Source organism: Lithobates pipiens, unplaced genomic scaffold (genome assembly GCF_037356315.1).
Source record: "Lithobates pipiens isolate NorthernLeopardFrog02 unplaced genomic scaffold, aLitPip1_a1.2 Scaffold_13, whole genome shotgun sequence".
Classification (NCBI taxonomy): Eukaryota; Metazoa; Chordata; class Amphibia; order Anura; family Ranidae; genus Lithobates; species Lithobates pipiens.
Window position 1 is genome coordinate 39,618,257 of NW_027507718.1, and position 27,688 is coordinate 39,645,944.

General features: G+C 40.2%; 1 protein-coding gene across 1 annotated transcript in view; it reads right to left on the reverse strand.

Annotated features, from left to right (window-relative positions):
• Positions 1–27,688, reverse strand: part of GLIS3 (GLIS family zinc finger 3) — a 535,482-nt gene that overhangs the window by 453,186 nt on the left and 54,608 nt on the right. Inside the window, exon 2 of the mRNA XM_077475027.1 lies at positions 7,251–7,713. Coding sequence (XP_077331153.1) covers positions 7,251–7,617 — 367 coding nt within the window. The 5' untranslated portion in view covers positions 7,618–7,713. The remainder of the gene's footprint in view (positions 1–7,250; positions 7,714–27,688) is intronic.

Consider the following 27,688-nt stretch of genomic DNA (forward strand, 5'->3'; position numbering starts at 1 on the left):
GGAAAGTCCGTCGGAAGTCAGCCGAAAATCCCTCGGGAAGGCCGCAGGACCTAGTCTGCCGGAAAGTCCGGTCGTGTGTATGCGGCATTAGAGACCCCTGTAAGATGATAAGATTATCAAACTGTGTCACTTAAGCCCTGTACACACAATCAGAAAATTGTACAAAAATACCGCTTATGAAGTGATTGTACGATAATCTGACCTTTAGTACACAGCTTTCGTCTGAAATTATTAAGGGACAAACACAAAAACTTTTCTTGTACGATAACAGATCCTAGTACAGTTTTCGTCAAAAAATACAATACAAATACACTACAATACATCACTTATAAAAAATTCTGTTGTATGAGAATTTTCATACTTTAGAAAACTCTTCGTTTTCAATATGAAGACTAGAATGCAAAAATAATGGACAATTATTTGTTCGACAATATAATTGTTTGTATTCAACAGTTTGCAGCTCTCATGATTGCCTTACTAGCGACATCTAATTAGCAGACAAGTAACTGAAGCACAAATATCAAATAAAAGCTTAGCTTGAAAACTGATAGACCAGTTACCAAGGAGGATTCCCAGCACAAAGTTTGCAAGGGCTATCAGGAACCTTCTAAGGACACTAAGCAAAATTACAATTTGTAGCTTGGTAACATTACAGAGATCAGAACCATGCCAAAACTGCAGTTCCTTAAATAGGTTGTAGAATAGCATCTGGCCTAGATGTGCCTAAAGACCCCGCTGGAAGAGAGAAATGCTGTAATGAGAACTGGCTCCATAGAGAGAAGACATGCAGCATCCACTGGAGGTTACTGGGAACCACTGGCTCCTAAGGCCTCATGCACACTGAAGCTGATAAACTGACATTTTTGGAAGTTTTGGCGTTTTTTTTAACAGCCCTTAAACTCTCCTCTATGCTATCCTATGTGTCCATGCACACATGGAAGTTTTTTTGAACTTTATCAGCAGGGCAGTTTATGGGCTGTTGCCTGAATGCCCTAAAATCATGTTCAAGAGCAGTTCTTCTGACCATAAAAAACGCTGAACCCTGAAAATCTTGCATAAAGGCACATAAACGCTCATAAATGTGCTTTTGTCAGTGTTCAGCATTTTTTACATTGCAGCGTTGAATGTAAGCTGGGTGTAATTTAAAGAAAATGCCCAAAAATGCTGACACTGGAAAACACGCATTAAAAAAACATTTTAAAAACTCTGTTAAAAGCACGTTTTTAAAGCAGTGCCTTCCTGCCAGTAATCCGACATCCACAAAGACTTTTTTGAATGTCCTGTGTGCATGGAGCCTTATAGCTCTGTTGTTCTCATGTGACAATCAAAAGCTCCAGGGATGCTCGCTATCAATGTCTTTATTAATATGGATGATCAGGTAGTTGAGTTAACTTCCATTTAGAGCTGACTATTTAACTGCTTGAGTAGTAAATGCCAGTAGCTAATGTGGCAAAGCAGTGAAAAGTAGAAAGCATAAAGTGGGTTGTTGAATCTCACATATAAGGAATGTAAACATATAATGCCATTTATATGAAATAACACTAAATAACAAAAATGCTAACTTTGGTAAAATGTTTATACCGTGTTCTGACTCAGCTACAAAATGGTACACACTATGAGTTTTTTTCCTTCAACCCACCGGGTTGAACAAAAATAAACTGTCAGCTCCGGTTGGAGCCGCTATACTAACTTTGCATAGGTAGTCAGTTAGTCAAGTTGTAAAGCGCTATGTAAACTGTTGGAACTATATAAATCCTGTATAATAATATAATAATAGGATCAATAATCAGCCCCCCCCCCCCCCGCCAGAACACTGGCCATTGGCAGAGAGCGCTGATCGGGAGTCTGTTGGCTGCTAGTTTTCCAGCATGTTCGTCTGACAGAAGCTGGCCAAACAGCTGGCTTCTGTCAAACAAGGTGGCATACACACCCTGTTTAAGTGTGTATGTAAGTTGGCCATTTTTCAACCACGCGATATCTCCTGACATCCGACCCGTGTGTACACGGCTTAAGTGATTTGGGTGAGTGTGTGTGTGGAGGGGGGAGGGTTGGGGCTGTTTTATTTCCCATAAAAGTAAAAAAAAACAAAAAAACATATAAATACAAATGAATATAAATGGAATAAATCAAGTTTTACTGAACCGTCCAAAAATAGTGTTCTACTTTTAAACCACATCCGGACTGCCCACAGTCATTTTACATTGCTACTTTGAAGAGGAATACCGTTGTTATGGTAGCAGCTAGCTACCATAACTCCTATATCCTCTTCTTCAGAGGGTGGTCCGCTTCAAGATAAAAGCAGTCTCTGCGATGGATTCACCGTGAGATCACTTTTATCGGCGGCGAGAGAGAGGTCCCCCACGCTTACTGGAGCCGCCGGCAGTGGAGGAGGCGATCGTGTCCTGTCCCTGGCTTGGCATAGAGACGAGTGAGGGGAAGATTGCTCCCACCGTCTCCATACCACTGCAGGGCAGAAGCGACATCAAAACATCACTTCCGCCCATAGCTCTTAAAGCGACTTTTTCTTTTTCTTTTTTTCCAAATGATATAAAAAAATACTTTTTATTGCATTTTAGTGTAAATATGAGATCTGAGGTCTTTTTGACCCCAGATCTCATATTTAAGAGGTTCATATTTAAGAGGGGAGTTTACATTCCTTGTAATATAAATAAATGTGACTCTTTTTTTTTTTTTTTTAACCACTTTCAGACCGGACCATTTTGCTGGTAAATGACCAGAGGTCTTTTTACAATTTGGCACTGCGCTGCTTTAACTGGTAATTGCGCGGTCATGCAATGTTGTACCCAAACAAAATTTGCGTCCTTTTCTTCCCACAAATAGAGCTTTCTTTTGATGGTATTTGATTGCCTCTGCGATTTTTATTTTTTGCGATATAAACGTAAAAAGACCGCAAATTTTGAAAAAAAAATGATATTTTCTACTTTTTGTTATTAGAAAAATCCAATAAACTCAATTTTAGTCATACATTTAGGCCAAAATGTATTCAGCCACATGTCTTTGGTAAAAAAAAAGGCAATAATTGTATATTTATTGGTTTGCGCAAAAGTTGTCACATCTACAAACTAAGGTACGTTTTCTGGAATTTACGCAGCTTTTAGTTTACGACTGCCTATCTCATTTCTTGAGGTGCTAAAATGGCAGGGCAGTACAAAACCCCCCCAAATGACCCCATTTTGGAAAGTAGACCCCCTAAGGAAATTGATAAGTGGCATGTTGAGCCCATTGAATATTTTATTTTTTTGCCTCAAGCGATTGAATAATGACAAAAAATAATTTTTTTTTTTTTTTTACACAAAGTTGTCACTAAATGATATATTGCTCACACATGCTATGGGCATATGTGAAATGACACCCCAAAATAAATTCTGCTGCTTCTCCTGAGTACGGGGATACCACATATGGTGGGACTTTTTGGGAGCCTAGCCGCGTACGGGGCCCCGAAAACCAAGCACCGCCTTCAGGCTTTCTAAGGGTGTAAATTTTTGATTTCACTTCTCACTACCTATTACAGTTTTGAAGGCCATAAAATGCCAAGATGGCACAAAACCCCCACAAATGACCCCATTTTAGAAAGTAGACACCCCAAGCTATTTGCTGAGAGGCATTTTGAGTCTATGGAATATTTTATATTTTGCCACAAGTTGCGGGAAAATTACAAACTTTAATTTTTTTTTATTTTTTTTTCACAAAGTTGTCACTAAATGATATATTGCTCACACATGCTATGGGCATATGTGAAATGACACCCCAAAATAAATTCTGCTGCTTCTCCTGAGTACGGGGATACCACATATGTGGGACTTTTTGGGAGCCTAGCCACGTACGGGGCCCCGAAAACCAAGAACCGCCTTCAGGTTTTCTAAGGGCGTAAATATTTGACTTCACTCCTCACTACCTATTACAGTTTTGAAGGCCATAAAATGCCAAGATGGCACAAAACCCCCACAAATGACCCCATTTTAGAAAGTAGACACCCCAAGCTATTTGCTGAGAGGCATGTTGAGTCCATGGAATATTTTATATTTTGCCACAAGTTGCGGGAAAATTACAAACTTTTTTTTTTTTTTTCACAAAGTTGTCACTAAATGATATATTGCTCACGCATGCCATGGGCATATGTGAAATGACACCCCAAAATAAATTCTGCTGCTTCTCCTGAGTACGGGGATACCACATATGTGGGACTTTTTGGGAGCCTAGCCGCGTACGGGGCCCCGAAAACCAAGCACCGCCTTCAGGCTTTCTAAGGGCGTTACAGTTTTGAAGGCCATAAAATGCCAAGATGGCACAAACCCCCCCCCCAAATGACCCCATTTTGGAAAGTAGACACCCCTAAATTTAGGGGTACACTAGTGAGACTAGGTAATAAATGGCGGGTGCCCTGAAACTATAAAAAAAATAACTAACCAACCAGCGTCACCTGTAACAGTTATATGGTGATCACTGGTGAAAGGGTTAACTAGGGGGCAATCAGGGGGCTTTATGCGGTAGTATATGGGGGTCCCTGGCGCTATAAAAAGCTGTGGCGAACCTAAATACCTACCTGCCTAACTAGCGTCACCTGTGACACTAATACAGTGATCAGAAAAACGATCGCTTATTAGGCTGGGTTCACACTGGAGCGATGTGGGAACGCCACGAATGCGTCATCACATGCCTCCCGGCGGCAGTTGACACTGCCCTATGCGAACTGCTGGGAGTGTCAGTGAAATGTTAATGACACCCCCAGATCAGTTCGCATATCGCAGTGCGATCTGCAAACTCGGATCGCATGGTGTGAACACCCATGCGATCCGATTCTGCTGCGGACCAAAAAAAGGGTCCCGTGCGAGTTTGCGGCGGGTGCGACACAAATTCAGCCATACTATCTGTATGGCTGAACTCGAATCGCACAGAGATCGGATGTGATTTGCACTGCAGTGCGGTGCGAATCACATCCGTTCTCATAAAGCGCTGCAATGTGAACCCAGCCTTAGTGACACTGGCGACGGGGGTGATCACGGGGGTTAAACCTTTATTGGGGGGGTTAGGGGGGTACCTTAGAACTAAAGGGGGCTAACCCTAACTGCCCTAACAGTTATTACAGTCACAAATGACACCCGCCGGGTGATCAGGGGGTTAAACCTTTATTAGGTAATAAATGGCGGGTGCCCTGAAACTATAAAAAAATAACTAACCAACCAGCGTCACCTGTAACAGTTATATGGTGATCACTGGTGAAAGGGTTAACTAGGGGGAAATCAGGGGGCTTTATGCGGTAGTATATGGGGGTCCCTGGCACTATAAAAAGCTGCGGCGAACCTAAATACCTACCTGCCTAACTAGCGTCACCTGTGACACTAATACAGCGATCAGAAAAATGATCGCTTATTAGGCTGGGTTCACACTGGAGCGATGCGGGAACGCCATGAATCCGCGGCGGGTTCCCGCATCGCATGCCTCCCGGCGGCAGTTCACACTGCCCTATGCGAACTGCTGGGAGTGTCAGTGAAATGTTAATGACACCCCCAGATCAGTTCGCATATCGCAGTGCGATCTGCAAACTCGGATCGCATGGTGTGAACACCCATGCGATCCGATTCTGCTGCGGGCCAAAAAAAGGGTCCCGTGCGAATTTGCGGCGGGTGCGGCGGGTGCGACACGAATTCAGCCATACTATCTGTATGGCTGAACTCGAATCGCACAGAGATCGGATGTGATTTGCACTGCAGTGCGGTGCGAATCACATTCGTTCTCATAAACCGCTGCAATGTGAACCCAGCCTTAGTGACACTGGCGAGGGGGGGTGATCACGGGGTTAAACCTTTATTGGGGGGGTTAGGGGGGCACATTAGAACTAAAGGGGGCTAACCCTAACTGCCCTAACAGTTATTACAGTCACAAATGACACCAATGCAAAAAAAAAAAAAAAAAAGCAATTGGTGTCACTGTGACTGGGGGGGCAGGGGTAATTGGGGGGTGATCGGGGGGTAAAGGGGGGGTGTGAGTGTGCCTGGCATGTTCTACTGTGTAGTGTAGTGCTTGTGCAACTCACCGATGCTCTCTCCTCGGTGCCGGAACGAAAAATACCGACACGGAGGAGAGAATACATCACTTCCTCTCCTGTGTTTACATTACAGGAGAGGAAGTGATGTCACCGGACATTTTCATTCGTCGGGAGCGATCACGAGGGGGTGGCCATGAATGAATGGCCGTCCCCTCGTCCGGGATCGCTCCCGAACGAATACCGACCGCCGCAGGCACCGGGCGGGGGCCCGATCGGGCCCCCGACCCGCGGGCAGGCAAGGACGTACATGTAAGCCCTTATGCCTGCCCGTGCCATTCTGTCGACGTACATCGTCGTGCGGCGGTTGGCAAGTGGTTAAAGAATAGTATAAAAAAATTAAATAAAAGGTAAAATAAATAAGAAAAAAAATTTTTAAACACCCTTTTCACACCGTGTTTGCGTGCAGAAGCGAACGCATACGTGAGCAGCGCCTGCATATGAAAAACATGTGCAAACCACACATGTAAGGTATTGCCGCGATTGGTAGAGTGAGAGCAATAATTCTAGCCCTAGACCTCCTCTTTAAGTCTAAACATTCAACCTGTAGAATTTTTTAAACGTCAGCTATGGAGATTTTTAAGAGTAAAAGTTTGTCACCATTCCACGAGCGGCGCAATTTTTAAGCGTGATATGTTGGGTATCAATTTACTTGGCGTAACATTATCTTTCACAATATAAAAGAAATTGGGCTAACTTTACTGTTGTCCTATTTTTTAATTAAAAAAGTGTATTTTTTCCAAAAAAAGTGCGCTTGTAAGACTGCTGCGCAAATATGGTATGATAGAAAGTATTGCAATGCCCTCTGTTTTATTCTCTAGGGTGTTAGAAAAAAAATATATATAATGTTCAGGGGTTCTAAGTAATTTTCTAGAAAAAAAAACAGTTTTTACCTTGTAAACACCAAATCTCAGAAAGACTCATAAGTGGTTAAAGTGGGGTTGCTTTACTAGAGTGCAAAATCTGGTGCAGCTCTGCATAGAAACCGATCAGCTTCCAGGTATTTTTGTCAAAGCTTAATTGAACAAGCTGAAGTTAGGAGCTGGCTACCATGCAAAGCTGCACCAGATTTTGTACTCTCCAGTTTTAGTAAAACAAACCTCAATAGATTTAAATAACTTAAAAAAAAAGTGTTATATTACAATTGTGATTGCTTCTATATTCTATTTATTTAATTAGTACTAACCTTTTAAACAGCTCGCAGAAAATGGTGGACCATATTCCAGCTGCTTTGGCTTGTATGATGAGGACGGCTGCAGATTTGGTGCCTGTGGCACTTGGAAAATGGGCTTCCCATTAGTTATGACTTGCCGCCTTGGACTTATAGCAGGTAAGTGAATAGTGCTTTCACTGCTCTGAGGTGCCACGCCACCTCCAAGAGGCATTTTTATGTACAGGTTCCCATTAGCTGGACTGGGGGTTGCACTGTTAGAAGATGGACATGGAGTCCCTGTGTGTACTCTAATGGGTGGTATCTGCTGTCCACTGATTATTCCAGGGCCTTGAGGGGTGCCAGTTGCTCTGTGGTTCATATTGCAAGTTCTTCCATTCATTTTGCTTCTGTCGTACTACTCTTCTAATATGTGGGTACAAGGTAGGTTTCCCAGTTGTTAAAGTGTTCCCATTTGGTTGTCCTGAGAGAAACACATCTGTTAAGGGGTAAAAAAGAAAAATAGAAATCAATGTTGATTAAGTGGAATGGTAATGTTTACAATCTAAAGTGGACCTTAGAGCATTTCTGCAAAAAGAGGATTCTGGAACACTGACGGAGGATGCAGTTTGAATATATTAAGAATATTAAAGTGTATAAATACTCTCTCAAAACGGAAGCATTTTCATTAAAAGAGGAATGCAAGAATTCTGGAAAAACATGCCAGGCATAGCTTTACTTTTCATGCCAAGTGCACTTTCCTCTACATAACACATTCTCTAGTAATCAATATACTTCATCTCCTATTGTCTTGCAGTCTCAATGTGTCTTTATTTGTGAATCATAAAGCAGTGAATCTTTTAACATCGGCTGGTGGCTATAATACCTTATTTACCCTAAGCTATTCATGATATATATATATATATATATATATATATATATATATACATATAAAAAAAATAAGATTTCACATTAAAAACATGCAAATACAGTAACAATAAAAATAATACAACATGCAAATACATTAACATAAAAAATAATACATGAAAAAATCTTTAAATATCAGTACATAAATTAATCAGCAAAAAAAGAAGACACAGATGCAGATACTGTATATTATATACATAAACCCTGTCCTATCCCTTAACAATATATTGATGCATTGATGAGCTATGTTTGTATTTTTATTTTGTCCATGCCCATGTATACTCATATTCAGGAGCTCACATGGGAGAGTTTTTGACTTTCAAACTGTAATGGACACTGAGAGGGAGATTTACTAAAACTGAAGCGTGCAAAATCTGGCATAAAACCAATCAGCTTCCATGTTTTATTGTCAAAGCTTAATTGAACAAGCTGAATTTAGAAGCTGATTCTAGTCGAGTCTAGTCTAAAGGCTCATTCATACACAGTGGCCAGAGAGGGCTGTACACATGCAGCAGTCGTGATGCTTTGCTTCTTGGCCATGGCAAAAATTATATTTCCAATTTTGAATGGGCCCATGGCGCAACTGCCCTGCAAGCTCTTCAGGTTTAAAACAGGTGGTGAGGAGGCACCATACTGACTCCCAGATGGCTACCAACCACCAGGGATTACATTTCAGAGGGACAGAAGAAGGCTGCTACAAGTGTAAACAAGCCCTAACTTGGGACATACTATACTGTATATAGTGTATATAGCAATCAATATATTGAGTAAATATGGCTTGAATGCAGTGGTGGCTGCTTCATTAGGGGTGCAAGGGTGTGGCCCCTGTAATCTATGTGCCCGGCCCCTAATCTACATGCAGGGTGACGGACACATAGATTTCAATGGGTTTTTTTTTAATGAAGCACATGATTAGAACCTGGGGCTTTAAAAAATGGTGGGCTCAGGGCTCAGGGCGCAGAGCGTTGTGTGACAATAGTGAATTAATATGCACTATTGTCTTCCTGCTTCTCCTCTCGGAAATCAGGAAGCGGGTCTTGAGACCCGATTGGTCAAGAAAAGAAGTGACCTTATTGGCAGGGAGCGTGGGGCGAAGCACCAAGGAGGAGATGCAGAGGGAAGCTAGATGTGGTAAGTGCGGGGCTGATGGGTAGAAGGATGAGCGACTGGGGGAGATTTGTTTGCCAATCAACCAAACGAATGAACGAGGGGGGAGTCAGGTGGTATGTTTGCTGCCACCCCCCCTCAAAAAAAAAATAGAGCACTGGCCACCACTGCTTGAATGTAGCCCTTCCTCCTTAAGGGCTTCCACAGAAACACAAGCGCAGCAGACCCCCTCTTAATTTTGCATATGTGCCTGGCAGTCCAAGTTAATTAGCTAAATCATTTATTCCTGTCAACCTTCGTGTTGGCAAAAAAAGACAGGAGTCAATAACAGGCTTGGTTTACAGGGTGCTTGCATCAATTAAAGAGGAATAATCCAGGGCGTGACTGCCAGGCAGCACTTTCTGTTTTTAAAAATAAGTATTTTTCACTCTAAGATGATATAGAGGGCCAGGAGGGAGTATTTTTACATTTAAGCCCCAGGGTTCACAGTATAATCCGTATGTGAATCACCCAGGAACAGCACCCCATTCCTGTACAATTCACATGCAGTCCAGTGCCGTGCGATTAGTGACCATTCATTTGAATGGGCTCAAATTGCACTAAAGAAGTGCATAATTGTTTTGTACCATGCCATCTGGTGGCAAACCGCACTGCATTTGCAATGTGTTTGGGGTGTTGTTAACTTTGTATTGCAATGCAGTGCGAAAAACACATACAGTGCCTTGCGAAAGTATTCGGCCCCCTAGAACTTTTCAACCTTTTGCCACATTTCAGGCTTCAAACATAAAGATATAACATTTTTATTTTTTGTGAAGAATCACCAACAAGTGGGACACAATTGTGAAGTGGAACGAAATCTATTGGATTTTTGAAACTTTTTTAACTAATAAAAAAATGAAAAGTGGGGCATGCTAAATTATTCGGCCCCCTTGCGCTAATACTTTGTAGAGCCACCTTTTGCTGCGATTACAGCTGCAAGTCGCTTGGGGTATGTCTCTATCAGTTTTGCACATCGAGAGACTGAAATTCTTGCCCATTCTTCCTTGCAAAACAGCTCGAGCTCAGTGAGGTTGGATGGAGAGCTTTTGTGAACAGCAGTTTTCAGCTCTTTCCACAGATTCTCGATTGGATTCAGGACTGGACTTTGACTTGGCCATTCTAACACCTGGATACATTTATTTGTGAACCATTCCTTTGTAGGTTTTGCTGTATGTTTGGGATCATTGTTTTGTTGGAAGATAAATCTCCGTCCCAGTTTCAGGTCTTTTGTAGACTCCAACAGGTTTTCATCTAGAATGGTCCTGTATTTGGCTGCATCCATCTTCCCCTCAATTTTAACCATCTTCCCTGTCCCTGCTGAAGAAAAGCAGGCCCAAACCATGATGCTGCCACCACCATGTTTGACAGTGGGAATGGTGTGTTGAGGGTGATGAGCTGTGTTGCTTTTACGCCAAACATATCGTTTTGTATTGTGGGCAAAAAGTTCTTGCCACTCTTCCATAAAGGCCAGATTTGTGCAGTGTACGACTGATTGTTGTCCTATGGACAGACTCTCCCACCTCAGCTGTAGTTCTCTGCAGTTCATCCAGAGTGATCATGGGCCTCTGGGCTGCATCTCTGATCAGTCTTCTCCTTGTCTGAGCTGAAAGTTTAGAGGGACGGCTAGGTCTTGGTAGATTTGCAGTGGTCTGATACTCCTTCCATTTCAAAATGATCGCTTGCACAGTGCTCCTTGGGATGTTTAAAGCTTGGGAAATCTTTTTGTATCCAAATCCGGCTTTAAACTTCTCCACAACAGTATTACGGACCTGCCTGGTGTGTTCCTTGGTCTTCATGATGCTCTCTGTGCTTTCAACAGAACCCTGAGACTATCACAGAGCAGGTGCATTTATACAGAGACTTGATTACACACAGGTGGATTCTATTTATCACCATCAGTCATTTAGGACAACATTGGATCATTCAGAGATCCTCGCTGAACTTCTGGAGTGAGTTAGCTGCACTGAAAGTAAAGGGGCCGAATAATTTTGCACACACCACTTTTCAGTTTTTTATTTGCTAAAAAAGTTTAAAATATCCAATAGATTTCGTTCCACTTCACAATTGTGTCCCACTTGTTGGTGATTCTTCACAAAAAAATAAAATTTTATATCTTTATGTTTGAAGCCTGAAATGTGGCAAAGGGTTGAAAAGTTCAAGGGGGCCGAATACTTTCACAAGGCACTGTAGGTATCGCTAGGTTTCCCGAACCGCATATGTATATACCTAGGGTAAAAGTATATCCAACTCTTATCATCTAAAGGAAACTATCATAAGAGCTAGTTGTCTGACTGTCATGGTGGCTTTCTCGTGCCCATACGTGTCATTATTTACTCAGAGTAGTGAAGCAATTTTTTTCTCACTTTTCTGATTTGCATACTTGATCCACGCCAGTGACACAAAAACTTGCTATGGGTACAGAAAGTACATATAAAGGCCAAAAAACTATATTTTTCAGAAGGAAGTCAGCAGTAGTAGCATCCATATTTTTCTCATGACAAGTTTACTTCAAAGCGACAACCTCATTTTTTTTCTTTTAAAAAGCATAGCTAATATATTTTTAATGTTTAAAATATCCATATCATTTTCAAGTTTTTAATTTTACACACAAAACCCCACACTGAAAGAGTTTTTTTTTGTTTTTTTTTAAAGGCGCATAACAAATTGATTAGATGACCTTTCTTTCACATCCAGGATGAAAATACATGGCTTATTTATGATAAATGTTACAGTTTAGTTTAAAGTTAAACCGGTAATGGTTATAAAAATGGCATAAAAAAGCAAACTGATATAAATCATCAGTTTAAAAAATGTATAAATAAAATAAAATTAACCCCAAACCATGATAGTTTCCTGCTTTCAGCTATAGAGTCACCCTTGTGGTGTGTCCCACAATAACACTGATAAATGGCCCCTTTGAAAATAAGGATTACGAGTTCAATCTGATTTACGTGCCTTCACTACTATGATTGATGATTGACAGAAACAGGCACCACTTAATACTGCAGAAAAAAACAATATCTGATTTCCATCTGTCAAAGCTTTTCTGTTTTGCTCAGCTCCAGGGCACATAATACTCTGCTGTTTGCTTAAAATATTACATTTTGCTATGGTATACTTTAAACATAAGCAAAACATTTCCTTAAAGCTGCAAGGTCGCCTAGTAGAGTAAATGCATAAGTCAGAAATGAATCGTAATAACTGAGCGGGTTTCATTTTACATCTTTCATATAATTCAAAGTGCCTAAAAAACCTCCAGTTTTTGACTCTTATTGAATTATAACGGTCAGCTGACAAGATGTCATGGATTGTCACATCTGCAACAGTAAATCAATGATAATAAAAAACACTGATATAAAACAAGCCTCTGCTTTGCCTATTTATGGCAAATGGACAGGTTTGCTTTAAAGTAGTACTTAACGCATTCGCTGTATTAAAGCAGTATTAAAGCTTTGTTTTTGTTTTTTACCCGTTTGCTGCCCGTTCACTGTCATATGACGGCTGGGCGGCGCGGCTCTCGTTCTGACGGCCCTCCAGAACGACCGCTCTCACGCGCCCATGGGGGCAGGCATCGCGGCGATCGGTGGTGCGGTGTTTCAGTCTGACACACCGCTACATCGATCTCGGTAAAGAGCCTCTGACGAAGGCTCTTTACCATGTGATCAGCCGTGTCCAAACAGGAAGAGCCGTCTGACAGACATGAATAGAGGAGAGCCAAACAGCTGCTCTCTTGACAGGGGGTGTCTGTGCCGATTGTTTATCAGTGCAGCCCCCCCTCGGTTGCCCACCTAGGACCACCAGGATGCCGTCAGGACCACCAGGAATGCCACCACACTGGACCACCAGGTATGCCACCCTAGACCACCAAGGAAATGCCAATCAGTGCCCAGGCAGCTGCCAATCAGTGCCCATCCCCAATGCCTGGCAGTCCCATCAGTGATGCCTACCAATGCCATCTATCAGTGCCACATATCAGTGCCACCTATCATTGCCCATCAGTGACGCCTATCAGTGCCCATCAGTGACGCTTATCAGTGCCACCCATAAGTACAAAGCAGTGCAGCCTTTCCGTGCGCATCAGTGTCGCCTATCAGTGACCATCGTCAGTGCCACCTTATCAGTGCCCATTAGTGAAAGAGAAAACTTCATTATTTACAAAATTTTATAACAGAAACAAAAGAAAAACTTTTTTTTTCTAATTTTTTTTTTTAGCAAAAAATAAAAAACACAGAGGTGATCAAATACCACTAAAAGAAAGCTCTATTTGTGAGAACAAAATGATGAAAATTCTGTTTGGGCACAGTGTAGCATGACCGGACAATTGTCATTTTTAAACAGCAACAGCAATGAAAGCTGAAAATTGGCCTGGGCAGGAAGTGTCCTGTATTGAAGTAATTAAATAACAAACATTTTGTGAAGAAGTTCATGAATTGCCATGAGTTAAGTGTAGTTTTACAGCCACTGCACATATCTCCTAGGTTTTGCTCTACATGACTTAGCTTGCTTGCCTTATAAAAGAAATCTGCTATTCCTTACTCCAACAAACAGCCAAAAAGGCCATCATGAACACTCCAACTTGCCAAGACCTACAGGGAAAATGTATGAGAGATTTTGTTCACGCAGCATGCCTTAAGGCATATTCATTTTTAAAGTGGTTGTAAACCTCTGACATTAAATATGAACAAAGCTCCTTCTTGTATAGTGTGTCTTGTCTCAATCCAGAGCATTGTCATCTATAGAGGAAAGAATGCTGCAGATAAACAGATACAACCTGTAGGAGGATATGTTTCATCTTTGTGTATCACCTGAGGCCAATCACTGGTATATGTAAGGGTTTACAATCACTTTAAAGCTGTTGTATGCCCGACCAAAAAAAAAAAAAACATGTAAGGCAAAGTCATAATGAGCTAGTATGCATCGCATACTAGCTCATTATGAAATGCTTACCTTAGAATGAAGCCCCCATACTGCCTCCCGGTCACCGCAGATGGAGCTGACATGTTTCCTCTGTGTTTCTTCTGGGTTTGCGGCTCAGGCGCTGTGAGTGGCCGGAGCCACGATGATGTCACTATCGCACATGCGCGGGAGTCCTCTGTTCCGGCCAGGAGCTCTGATTTTCCGGCAGCATACCTTCAGAGTGCATGCACCGCTGACATCAGCTGCTGCATGCAAGGTGAATATCTCTTAAACCATACAGGTTTAGGTGATATTCATTTTACCTACAGGTAAGCCTTATTATAGGCTTACCTGTAGGTAAAAATGCTCATGAGAAGGATACAGTCGCTTTAACGCAAAGCATAGAATAGTGAGCAAAATTGTGTTCCAAAGTGCTATTCCATGTTCTGTATAGTTGCCACACGGTCATTTGTGATTTAATTTTAAACTATATTTTCATTTTATTCTGTAACCAGCCATGATTTTTATTTTAGCCGAAAACTCAAATTTCTCTATTGTAATAGTATAAAAGCTGGCGTTTAGCTAAAAAAATCCCTACAGCTTTAGTCACCTCACTTACCTGTAATGACGTATGACCCACGTTGTGCAGACAGCTGGATCCTGGAGAAATCTTCACTACAGAGATGCCTGTCCTCTTTATGTCTCTGAACAAGGTAATACTGCTTGTAACATGATTTGAGAATGGGTAAGATGATCCTGTGACTGATTAGACTCTCTCCTATTCACAGATCATGTACAAGCAGTGTAATCAATGAAAGAACTTTTCTGAATGGAAGCGGAGAAATGAGGGGTGCGCCCCGTGCCGCCATCTTCCCGGATCATCTGTACTGCTGTTAAGCCTGAAGACCCAAAGCTGTTAACCATTAAAGCACTGGAGGTTCAGAGACAAGGAGAGGACAGCTAAACTTCAGCTTTAAGGTGGTATTAAACCCCAAACCAAAAATGTAATATATTGCAGCTTACCAATCATTAGATGTGGTGGATGCATTAGTATACTTTTTAAGGCTTTTTTCCCTCTGTTTTCACCTAGCAATCTGGCCAGTAACACACATCCTGTATTATACCTTGTACACACGGTCGGACATTCCGACCACAAAATCCGACTGATTTTTTCCGACGGATTTTGTCTGAAACTGGTGTTGCATACACGCGGTCGGACAAAGTTGGCGGAAAATCCGCTCGTTCGGAACGTGATGACATTTGTTCGTAACAACAACAGGACTACGTTCAGGCTGGTAACCAATAGCTTTGGTCTCAGCTTTAAGGTGGTATTAAACCCCAAACCAAAAATTTTATATATTGCAGCTTACCAATCATTAGATGTGGTGGATGCATTTGTATACTTTTTAAGGCTTTTTTCCCTCTGTTTTCACCTAGCGATCTGGCCAGTAACACACATCCTGTATTATGCCTTGTACACACGGTCGGACATTCCGACCACAAAATCCGTCAGATTTTTTCAGACGGATTTTGTCTGAAACTGGTGTTGCATACACGCGGTCGGACAAAGTTGGCAGAAAATCCGATCGTTCGGAACGTGATGACATTTGCTTGTAACAACGGGACTACGTTCAGGCTGGTAACCAATAGCTTTGGTCTCGTAATTTGATCTGAGCATGTGTGGCACTTTGTCCAATCGGAATTCTCTGCAAACGATCAGAAAAAGTCAGATAGGATTTTTTTGTCTGAAAATTTGAGATCCTGCTCTCAAATTTTTTCCGACAGAAAAAGTCCGATAGAGCCCACACACGATCGGATTTTCCGACAATATAATCCGATCGGACCTTTTCCATCTGAATTTCCGAACCGTACAGGGCATTAGAGTCTCCCCGCTTTGGAAGGAGCACAGGGGGCACCTTTGGACAGCAGCATTGTCAGTCTACAGGGAGGGGAGTGTTAGGTGCACTAGCAGATTCAAATATGCTAACAAACTGAAGCCAAACTCCAGCTTACATTGCAATTACACAAGCAGTTACAGCAACTGTTTTTTTTTCCTTTTAAAATAAAGATTTGACATACATAAAAAAAATATGTTCATTGTAGGCACCCTTGTCAGTGGTAAATGGTTTGTCTCAATACTCTTAAAGTATAACTAAAGGCAAAACTTTTCTATTCAGTTTAGGACACTAGTTCTGGTGACCTAGGGGTCCCCAAGGATTTCCCTTAGACTGCAGGAATTTCCTCTCAATTCCTGTTTGACCATGGGACAGGAAGTAAAGGGAAATCTTCACAATGGGACACAAATTGTCAACAAAGACCTAAGCTCACTTGAAAAATATGCATCATATCCCCAAAATATAGCCATCTGAAATTAGAAAAAAGTTGGGAATTTACAAGTGCCGAAACCTCTTCTCAGAATGATCCTCCATATGCAATTATTAATTTAAAAGGTACATTTTATTGCACAATTCATTAAAAATGTGTCTAATTGATTGATGACAGACACCGTTTAAAAAAATAAACGATTATCACAACTCATTAGACTACCAAGCCCCCCCCCCCCAAAATACATATATCCATAACATATTCGTTTGATACAAACAAATACAAATGAATATTTTATATACAAACAAATATGTGATGAATATATGTATTTTGGATGTATGTTATGTGTATCTATATTCCTTGCATTTTCAGCAACTTTATTCTATCATTCCCCCTCCAAGCCTCTGAAGAAGCCGACAAGGAGAAACACGCTGGGTTGTGTTGTTCCTCCCTAATGTGACAAAATAATGTGTTCTGTGCATATATAGTGTGATCAAATATTTTATATGGGTCCCATTATACACTTTCTTGAGGAGAAATTACTACCTTCGGGGGGGGGGGGGGGGGGGGTACTCTAATGAGTTGTGATGATCTCTGTGATGTGATGTGAGTTGTGATGATCTCTTACATTTTTAAGGGGTACCTATCATCAAACATTAGACAATTTAATGAATTGTGCAATAGAATGTAGCTTTTAAATTAATACATTTTGTATGGAGGAGGTTTCGGCACTTGTAAAGTCCCAACTTTTTTCTCAATTTTTGCAATGGAACACAGATGGTGAAAAAAACATATCAAAAATGAAAAAAAAAAAAGTTTTGCCTATAGTTCTACTTTAACTTTTACATTTGCTGGAGAGCTTGTTCTGCGGAAAAACAACAGACTTACTGGCCAAATAATCAGATGAAAATAAAGGAAAGAAAGCTTGAAAAAGGAAACGAATACAGCCACCACATCTAAGAACTGGTAAGCTGCAATAAAATAAATATTTGCTTTTGAGTTAAATACCATTTTAAGCTTATAGAGCACGTTTCCCTAAAACCTTACCCCCTTGGTTCTTCAGTTGGTTCACTGCCTCTCCCAGACAGATAGCTAAATTTAATTGAATAACTCAGAATTATTGTCTGGTCTAATGATATTTTCATATTTAGTTGTTTAGCAGTTTCAGAATTTTTTTTACAACACGTGAGTCCAGGAAACGCAGAACCTTTATTATATTGTAAGCTGTTCTGAGCAGGGCCCTCTTAATCCTCTTGTATTTTATTGTATTATAACTGTATTGTCTCCTTTTATATTGTAAAGCACTGCGTAAACTGTTGGCGCTATATAAATCCTATATAATAATAATAATAAACTTGCACATAGCACTAATTTTCAAAGTAATCTCAGTATTTACAGACAGTAGCAAGTACGTTATTGCAATACAGTTTGAATTGTAAAGCTGAATTGGAGGAAGGTGTGTTTTTCCCAAAAACCTGGAAGTTTATTTTAAAGATTGTAGTTTTCCATTGTTCTGAACTTCATGCAATGTGGTTTATCTTGAACTACAATCAAGCCTAAACAGGTGTAGACACGTTCGTTTTTTAATACTTTAGAAAACTGGTTCTAGATTCAAAGTTTGCCACTGGAGCATAACTGATGGTTTCTGTATTCCCCCAAAAAAACTTCTCTTTCTAGATTTATGAAGAAGTGACATGAGCTCTTTAAGTTTTTGGGCAAATTATTTTTAGTAAACTGATTTTTGATCTATTTTACCCAACTTAATGTAATTATTACAGCTTATTACAGCTTTTTTTTGTTTTGTTTTTTTGAAGGAAACACAGACATTTGCTTTCAATGAGGCAGTTCTAAATAGTAAAGTCTTAGTTGAAAATAAGGTTACTTGGAGCTCATATTCTCTAGTTCAGCCCTTTCTCAAATATGCTATTGCATTTCTTCCATTGCATATCTAACACATTTAGAGTAGATCAATACTGATAAAAGAACTATCTCAAACAAGATGTGGCTGGTTCACAATCCAGAACATTCTGCCATTGTTGAGATTTGCAGCTGCACTAAACACTTACCACCTAAAGGAAGCCCAGAACCTTTCACCTTATGTATACCTAAGTTATTTAACATGACTTCATCTATGACAACAAACTATGTCAATTAACACTGTGTATGTTGAAGCAGAACATCTGGAGCTAAAGTCTGCTCAGATCCTAAATAAACTCCAATAGTCTTAGCAAACAGTTCTTCTACATCATGCCAATTTTAGCATGCCCATTTATTTGGCTAGAAGTGTTAATGGTACACTGCCAAGTGGCACCAATTACTGTAATGCAGGATTAGTATATCCTAACAGTACAAAGAGTACAGTGCTTCTTGGATCAGAAGTTCCTACAACATTAACGTAAGGAATTGTACTCCTGAAAAAAAAAAAACTGTGTATACCCACAGCTCAGTTATGACCAGTTATGATGAGATGCATATGAAGACTATCTATTAGAAAGTCTACACCAATAATGGTCCTTCCTTTTCATAGCATGATCCTTGTTCCCTGGATCATATTTATATTTTCAAGCTGCAAGTTTTTGCCATCCTTTCCAAATCTATGCATAGAAGCATATGCCTTTTGAAAACATATCCCACCAGTTGTAAAATGGCTACACAAAGTCAATATCATTTCAGAAACAAACCCCTCCCTTTATCTTCTGTCCATGTTTCTAACTGGCAAGGAGGTAAATACTAATATGAATTTTAGCATTTGTGTGTGACCAAACTTTCTCCTTTCCATGCTTAAAGTGGTTGTAAACCTTTACATATACCCAGTGAAGAGACTAGCCTCAGGCAATACACATAGATTAAACAAATCCTCCTACATAAGTTGTACCTGTCTATCTTCACTTTCTCTTCTCTACATCTATTCAAAGTGCAGAATATATTAAGCTTGTCTGAGCTGTTGGAAAAAGGGGGCATAGAGATGAAGTTACACTCTGCAGAGCTCAGTGAGGAGAGCTCTGAGAGTTGATTGGCAGGGATGGGAGGGAAGGGACACCCCCACCCCCCTTTACACAGCACACAGGAATAGAGGCGTGGCTGTCAATCAGCTGCTGATCGCTTCCCTATCACAGTTTCTATCTTTGTGTCAGGAAAACTTGTCAGAAGCGATTCATGCTGATAGCAGAGGAATGAGGCACAATGAGGCCCTTACGGGGGATGTACTAAAACTGGAGCATGCAAAATCTGATGCAGCTCTGCATAAAAACCAATCCGCATCCAGGTTTTATTGTCAAAGCCTAAAGCCTAATACACAAGGGCTGAATGTCTGGCAGCATCGATCAGTTCAATAGAAACCGGGACAACAATCGGCTCATGTGTACTGCAGCCGGCCCAACAGAAGCTGGCCAAACTGTCGAAAGGGGCATGATTGAAAAAGGTCTGCTGAACAGCTCTCGATCGGCACTCTTAGCCAATGGCTGAGAGCGCTGACCAAAGTTTTATGGCAGGAGGGCAGTCCCCCCTGTCAGAACACAATAGCACAGAAGGGGAGATTGTTGTACTAATATCACATAGTTAGTGCAGCATTTCCTTCTGAGCTGTCCGTTTTAATTTGTTCAACCACTTTAAAGTTATATTAAAGTCTTGGTTTCTTTTCGTTTAAAAATAACAAACATGTTATACTTACTCGCTCTGTGAAGTGGTTTTGCACAGACCAGTCCAGATCCTCCTCTTCCTGCGTCCCCTGCTGGTGATCCTGGCCCCTGGCACCTCCTTCTGGCTTAGTGCCCCACAGCAATCAGCTTGCTATGGGGGCACTCAAGCCAAGCCGCTATTCTGTGTGTCCATTCAAACACGGAACAATGGCCCAGCCCCTCCCCCCTCATTGGTTCACTGACTTGGCACCCGTTGCTGTGTCTCAGCCAATCAGGAGGGAGAGTCCCGGAAAGCCGAGGCTCTCATGCAACATTGCTGGATCGAGATGGGGCTCAGGTAAATATTAGGGGGCTGAGGGGGCTGCTGCACACTGAGGGTTCCACCCAAAAATGGAACTTCTGCTTTTCGGAAACCTCCCCCTCTCCGGGGTCACATTTGTCATCTTTCAGGGGGGAGCAGATACCTGTCTAACACAGGTATTTTCTCCCACTTCCGGGCATAGATAGCCGATAATTGTCCATTTATAAGTAGAACAGACCTATCCCCCTGTACATAACGCCTATGTAGTGATCTAATTAGGGTTTTAAGTTATGCTAAAAGTTTGGCTTTTTTTGTATAACCCAAGCCAGGTTTTAACTTTTCCAGAATTGTTTAAGTTATGCTAAAAGTTCGGCTTTTTTTTGTATAACCCAAGCCAGGTTTTAACTTTTCCAGAATTGTTTATTTTGGGTGGATCATTACCATAAAATATGAAAATGTATGTAATGCCAAAGCATTTTTAGCTTAGGATAGAGTAGTGAAGAGTTAAAACCCCTATTGGGTTATTTCTTGCTGCCCATCTCTCACTGGGAAGATTTCCCTTCCCCTCTTGTCCTGAAGATGTAACAGTTATTGTCCCCATTGAAGGATTTTCCCTCATCTGTTGCTCTGATGACAGCTGAAAAATGTTTCCCTTTACTTTCTGTCTAAGTATTGTTACAAGGACAAAGAGAGGGGTTAATTAAAACTGGAGAAAGGGTCTAATCCCCCCCGCCCTATATGTGAAATGGAAATATGCCCTTACATACATTTTAAAGTGGTTGTAAAATCTTTTTTTCTTTTTATTATTAAAATAACAAATAAAATACTTACATGCTCTGTTGCAGCTGTTTTGCACAAATCAGCCCATATCCTCCTCTTCTTGGGTCCCTGGCTGGAGCTCCTGGCCCCTCCCTCCTGATGAGTGCCCCCACAGCAAGCAACTTGCTATGGGGGCACCCGAGCCGAGCTGCAGCTCCATGTGTCAATTCTCTCCTCATTAGCTGAGTTTGATTAACAGCAGTGAGAGCCAATCAGGAGAGAGAGTTCCAGACAGTCGAGGCATTCTTGGACATCGCTGGATAGAGAGGGGGCTCAGGTAAGTATTAGGGGGCTGAGGGGGGCTGCTGCACACAGAAGGCTTTTTATCTTCATGCATAGAATACTTAAAAATAAAAACCTTCTGCTTTTACAGCCACTTTATTTCTAGATTGTAAAATTTTAAAAATATCAAACTTTTTTTAGGGGGTATACTTAAGCAAAGCATTGTAATAATACAACGTGCAAGCTCAGCACATCATTAATTACTGTCCTGATTAGTACAGCAAGATTAGATAATCACCAGATACATAACAACTGCATTTTTTCTTACAGTTAAAGTAAGAACAATGTCCTTCAATGCTCTCTTTTTTAATGTGAAATGTTGTTATATATGGGATCTGCTAGTAAAGTGTCTAGCAAGCATTCAATCAGGGTCTCAGTAGTTTCTAACACTAGACCAGATTTCCGCTAATTCTGACAAGATTCAAGATTTCTTCTTGCTTCCTGTCATGTCACCACAAAGGAAATGAGGGAAATTTCCTTAGCAGCACAATTAATAGAATGACTGCATCTACGTGAGCCTAATCAAACAGATGTTCTGCTTTGTGATGCAGTTTCGTCATAGAGGAGAATCTATTGTTTGGATTTATTAAATCCTATAATGTATGGCCTTGGTACGATGTAAAAATGTATACAATATTATGCTTACATTTAGGGATGCACCGATACCATTTTTTTTACAACGAGTACAAGTTCCGATACTTTTTTTATTATTACTCGCCGATACCAATTACCGATACCTACTGCAACTGTTTTGTTTTTAAGCTGTCAGCAATGGTACAAAGCATTGAAAGGTTATTTACAAATGAAATAAATAGATTATTTTTTTTTTAATTTAGAGCTTTTTCAATGTGAAATGTGTAAATATATGTTAAAATATATGTGTAAAAATATTCACTAACAAAGCAAACAAAAATAAGTTTTAATTGTTTATAAAATAGACGTGAACAAAAGAAAAAAATCTGAAAAGTAATAATTAAATGGAGGAGAATAGGGAGTTCCTTAAGGCTGATTAGCGTATATTAAGGGTTATTAAGGGGGTAAACAGAGGAACATTTGTTCATCCCTTTGATCTGCAGATGAAGAAACAGAAATATACAAAAAGTAACAAAGAGGGTTATTTACGAAAGGCAAATCCAATTTGCACTGAAAGTGCACTTGGAAGTGCAGTTGCTCTAATGCCTTGTACACATGGTCCGACATTCCGACCATAAAATCCATTGGATTTTTCAGATGGATTTTGTCTGAAACTGTCCGATAGAGCCCACACACGATCAGATTTTCTGGCAATATAATCCAATCGGACCTTTTCCGTCGGAATTTCCGACCGCGTGTACGGGACATAACTCATGGTACACATGGTCTGACATTCCGACAACAAAATCTGTCAGATTTTTTCCTACGGTTTTGTCCGAAACTACGTTGCAGCTAGTAGCCAATAGCTTTGGTCTCGTAATTTAATCTGAGCATGCGTGGCACTTTGTCCGATCGGAATTCTCGGAAAAAGTCCAGATCGGATTTTGTTGTCGGGAAATTTGAGGTCCTGCTCTCAAATTTTTTCCGTCTGAATTTCCAACGGAAAAAGTCCGATAGAGCCCACACAAGATCGGATTTTCCCACAATATCATCTGGACCTTTTCCATTGGAATTTCTGACCATGTGTACAGGGCATAAGGGGTAGACTTGAAATGAGTGGAAGCTCTGCTGATTTTATCATCCAATCATGTGCAAGCTGAAATGCTGTTTTTTATTTTCCTTGCATGTCCCCCTCGGATCTACAGCGACTTTACTTCCAAGCACTTTCAAGTGCACTTGCAGTGCAAAGTGGATTTTCCTTTAGTAAATTACCTCCAATGTTTCTGTTTATTTTAGTGTTTCAGGGCTGATTAATGTTGTTAATAAACATTGCCGGCTGCTTTTTTTTTTTTTTTAGACAACTCCAATTACCAGACTTCTTTAACACTGGGGAGACCCACTGACAGCTCAAAGAACCGAGCCTGAAAGTATCAGTTTCAGGTATTGGTGCATTTGCACGAGTACCGATACTTGTGCAAATACTCGGTATTGGCACCAATACCAATATCGATACTAGTATCGGTGCAACCCCACTTACATTTTCTCTTTATTTAGTTTTGTTAATGAATATAGTGTTGCTACCCTTGCAATGAGTCCTGACAGAGAAAACAACATAACTGTAAGGCCTCATGCACACTGGACATTATAAAAACGCCAGTAACGTTAGCTGTAGAAAGCTGCAGCTGTAGAGTACGTTTTTCAGCATTTTTGTAGTAGCATTTTTTCTGCGTTTTTTGTCGTTTTTAAGCGAATTTCAGCTTTTTTCAGAGTTAAAGCATTTTTCCAGCTGAAAAACTCTTCTCAAAACCCACTATTTCTGTTTTTTTTTCCAGCTGAAAAACGTCCCTGCGAAAAACTGCTGATAACAGCCTATGTGTGCATGGACACATAGAATAACATGATGGGGAGTTTATTGACTGTATAAAAAAAAGCCTGAAGCCAAAAACAGTTGCGTTTTTACCACAATTTTACTACAGAGCAGTGTGGCCCTTAAAGACAATAGGGGGCATTTATCAACAGAAGCAAACCAGTCCGCCTCTCACTTAGCAGGATCTCCACAACTCTACAGTGTATTTACAACCTGTGCATATGAACTTTTGGGCAGCCAACTTGGACAGATTTACACAGATTTATTAGTGCAGCCGATTTATCATTGATGATGAGACAGATTTCAACTCTAAACAGAAGCATTTAAAAAGTGACAAGGGTCAGGTTTCTAGGACAATTTTATAATAGCCAAAGGAAGAATTTTGACTTAAGCTGTAACCTTATAATAAATCTGTTGAACAATTTGTCTTGCTGCTTCTCTTTAGCATAGCTTTTCTGTGCAACAGAATTGAAAAAAGTCCCCCAATGTACTCTTAGTGTGACTGATATCTCAACAGTTGTTAAGCAGCTACTAAGGCTGAAATACAGATCTTCCTCTAGTGTCTTATCTGCAATTGTCCATATTTAATTATAAACAAATATAAACAGGCAAGCATGTAAAATGTGAAAGTCACATAAAAAAATTACAAACAAAGTGACTGCAATAATAATTTACTGACTATGAGCTATATTTTACCTTCAACCTGTACATGGCTTAACTATATATTCGTCAGTGACATCACTTGCTGTGTATAGTCAGCACAAAGAAATTGTCTATTGTGAAAAAGCTCCCCATAAAAAAAGCATTTTAGCTCAATCCAGGATTCACATTTCCAAAATGTTAATAATGCTGTTAATAGTTAAGTCATATATTAGGTTTAAAACTTTCTTAACAAGTTTCGTCATTAAATCTTAAAAGAGCAAATTCCATCAAGAGAATTCTAATCACTGATCATTTAATGTAATGCGATGCCATCAATTGACAGGAAAAGAAATTATGATGCTGTTGAAACTTAAGACACTAATTGCGTAACGCCTTGTCTACACAGACCTCTTGCTATTATACATTTCAGATGTAAAAGTTCACAAAAGGCTGAACTGACCTTCCAACAGTCCTGAATAAGGTTTAATCTATAGAGGGGGATTCCCCAATGCACAATTCAACACGCAGTTTAGTGCAAGCACCTTGTCCTCTCCATTTATTTACTCTAAAAATGATGGAGTGTTTGTATACTAATAACACAATTCAATTTTATACCCCCACACACATACATTTACTAGGACGAAGTTCTATTTTACATTGCTATAGAGGGTTTAAAAGCTAGTTCAGACCCAAATTATGAGTATTTAAGTAACTAATCACTGTTCTGTTTAAAACTGTTAAGGTACCTAAAAAATACATCTAAAATTAGTAAAGGATCAAGCAATTTTAATAACATTACTTTAAAAAGCAAATAACATGATTTAAAAGATATGCTCCCAAATACAATTACTATAGTGCTTCAATCAAAGACTGAATCTCATCCAGCTCCTTCTATATCTTATCTATCATGTGTTCCACAAAATTGGAATACTCTGTTACATACCGCATTAGCTATTTAGGAGATAGACTATGGATTTTGTGATCTCAATGAGTTTCTTGATGAACTACATTTCTTCAGGAGAGTAATTAAGGCTATTTCTGAACTGAACACAGAAAAGAAAAAACATTTAAATACAATGCACACACAGGCATGAAAACCCCTATATTGGTCTGCTTGTATATTTAAAAAAACAAATTTACATACATAATTCAATAATTACAAACTCAAGGAATCATAATCACTAAAAATATCCCTGTGTCGAAACCAGGGACATAGGAAAAAAAGCTCTCAAGGAAGCCACAAGTATGGAATCTTGAACCTCTGTTTCAGGCAATGACGGATTCATGTACCTGCCTGGGGAAAAGAGACCCCCTGGGCTCAATGATTAACTACCCCTTACAGGCATCTATATGCTTTCTCCACCAGGGAACTTCCAGTGACCATTCTGTTTTGCTTCCACAAGAGCCACAACAAATATTACATAACATGTACATTAAAATGACAACTATTGTACTATGTAATACAATTCCTATTTATATAATAATGAAGACATTTTTATTACATTTGTATACCACATCCTCGGCGATGATAGGTTAACATTTTCTTTTACATACATATGATCTTATCGGCATAAAGCTGGATCACATATACACCATTAAAAAAAACAATTTCTGAAGCTATCTCCCAGTAGGCATGGGCTCATAACCTCACAAAATCAACATAAGATATTATCACATTCTTTTTACCCTGGGTCCATATGTCCATAATATAGCAGTAAAGCCTATTTTATACATCACTTAGGCCAGACATTCAGCAGGAACTGGCCGAGATTCAAACCATTAACGGGCAGATTGAATGTACCAAGCTGATTGATCAATCAACTTGGGTACAAGCCTGCCAGATTCGCTTATGATTATCACAAGTGGCTGCTATAGCTGCTAGCAATAATCACTGTCTTCTTCTGGTGGGGACAGCTTCCCCATCTGCTCCTGCCCCTCCCGCGGGAGACAATTACTTAACAGGTGCAATCCCCCAGTCAACACTGTCTGTGTCGATTAGGGAACCATGCAAATTTCTTTCCTGAAACTCGCCGTCTATAATGGAGTAGGGACATACTGTAGGATGTCATTCAGACCTGAGGCTTGGGTAACTTGCAAAGTCTGAATCCATTTCACCATTCACTGCAACACAAGTGCAAAAAATCACAGGGGGATAATTAAAGTGGAAGTAAACTCCCCTATCGTTTTCAGCCAAGGAAGCTGCCATCTTTGCCTCTGTTTAATCTTCAACTGCTATGGTGCTGCACATGTGATTCGTTATGACACCAGCCATTGGATGGTTTGATAGTTTGGCTGAGAGCATGGCCAATGTGCAGTTAGCATTCCCGGCATGCCTTTTTTTTTTAACGGTTTAAATCCATGGGTTTACTTCCACTTTAATTAAGTGGAAAGCTTTATTAAGCTTTTCTGTACTGCTATTTTGATTTTCATGATTTGGGTGGCAGAGTTTACTACCGCATTAAGCTCCTTGATTCAGTCATCTGTGTTTCTTGCTCCAGTACTGAAAGTGTCCATCATATGCTGACCCACATTATCTTTTTTACTCAACAGATTGGCAACAAAAAGGTGCAATAAACTTTTTGGACCCATATTTCAAATGTACTTCTTGAAAAGGCCCTGCTTGTGTACCGACATCCCTTACTTTCCCTCTAAGTTTTATTGCGTTGAAATGAAATGTTATATTATTTATGCCTTTCCATTAGCACAAATGTGGTATGAAAATAATGTCAGGTTTCAGTTGTTTGAACCCCCCCCAAACCAGTCGACTTTAACAGGGTTGCCCCCTATCACTACAGATTTTGATAGCAACACATGTTAAATTCATAACAAATGCGTTGAAACGCATGTATTCTACATGCTGTGAGATTATGGTTTACAAATGAAACAAATGTCCCACACCCTAGGTGTTTCCGATGTACCTTAACCACAATCCAGACCTGAAGAAATATAAGAACCTGTTCTCATCATCGGAAAGAGGAATTTCACTCAAACATTGCCAAGGCTGTCCATAAATTATACAATTTTCTCATTAATTTTTCTTTAGATTTACCTTCAACTG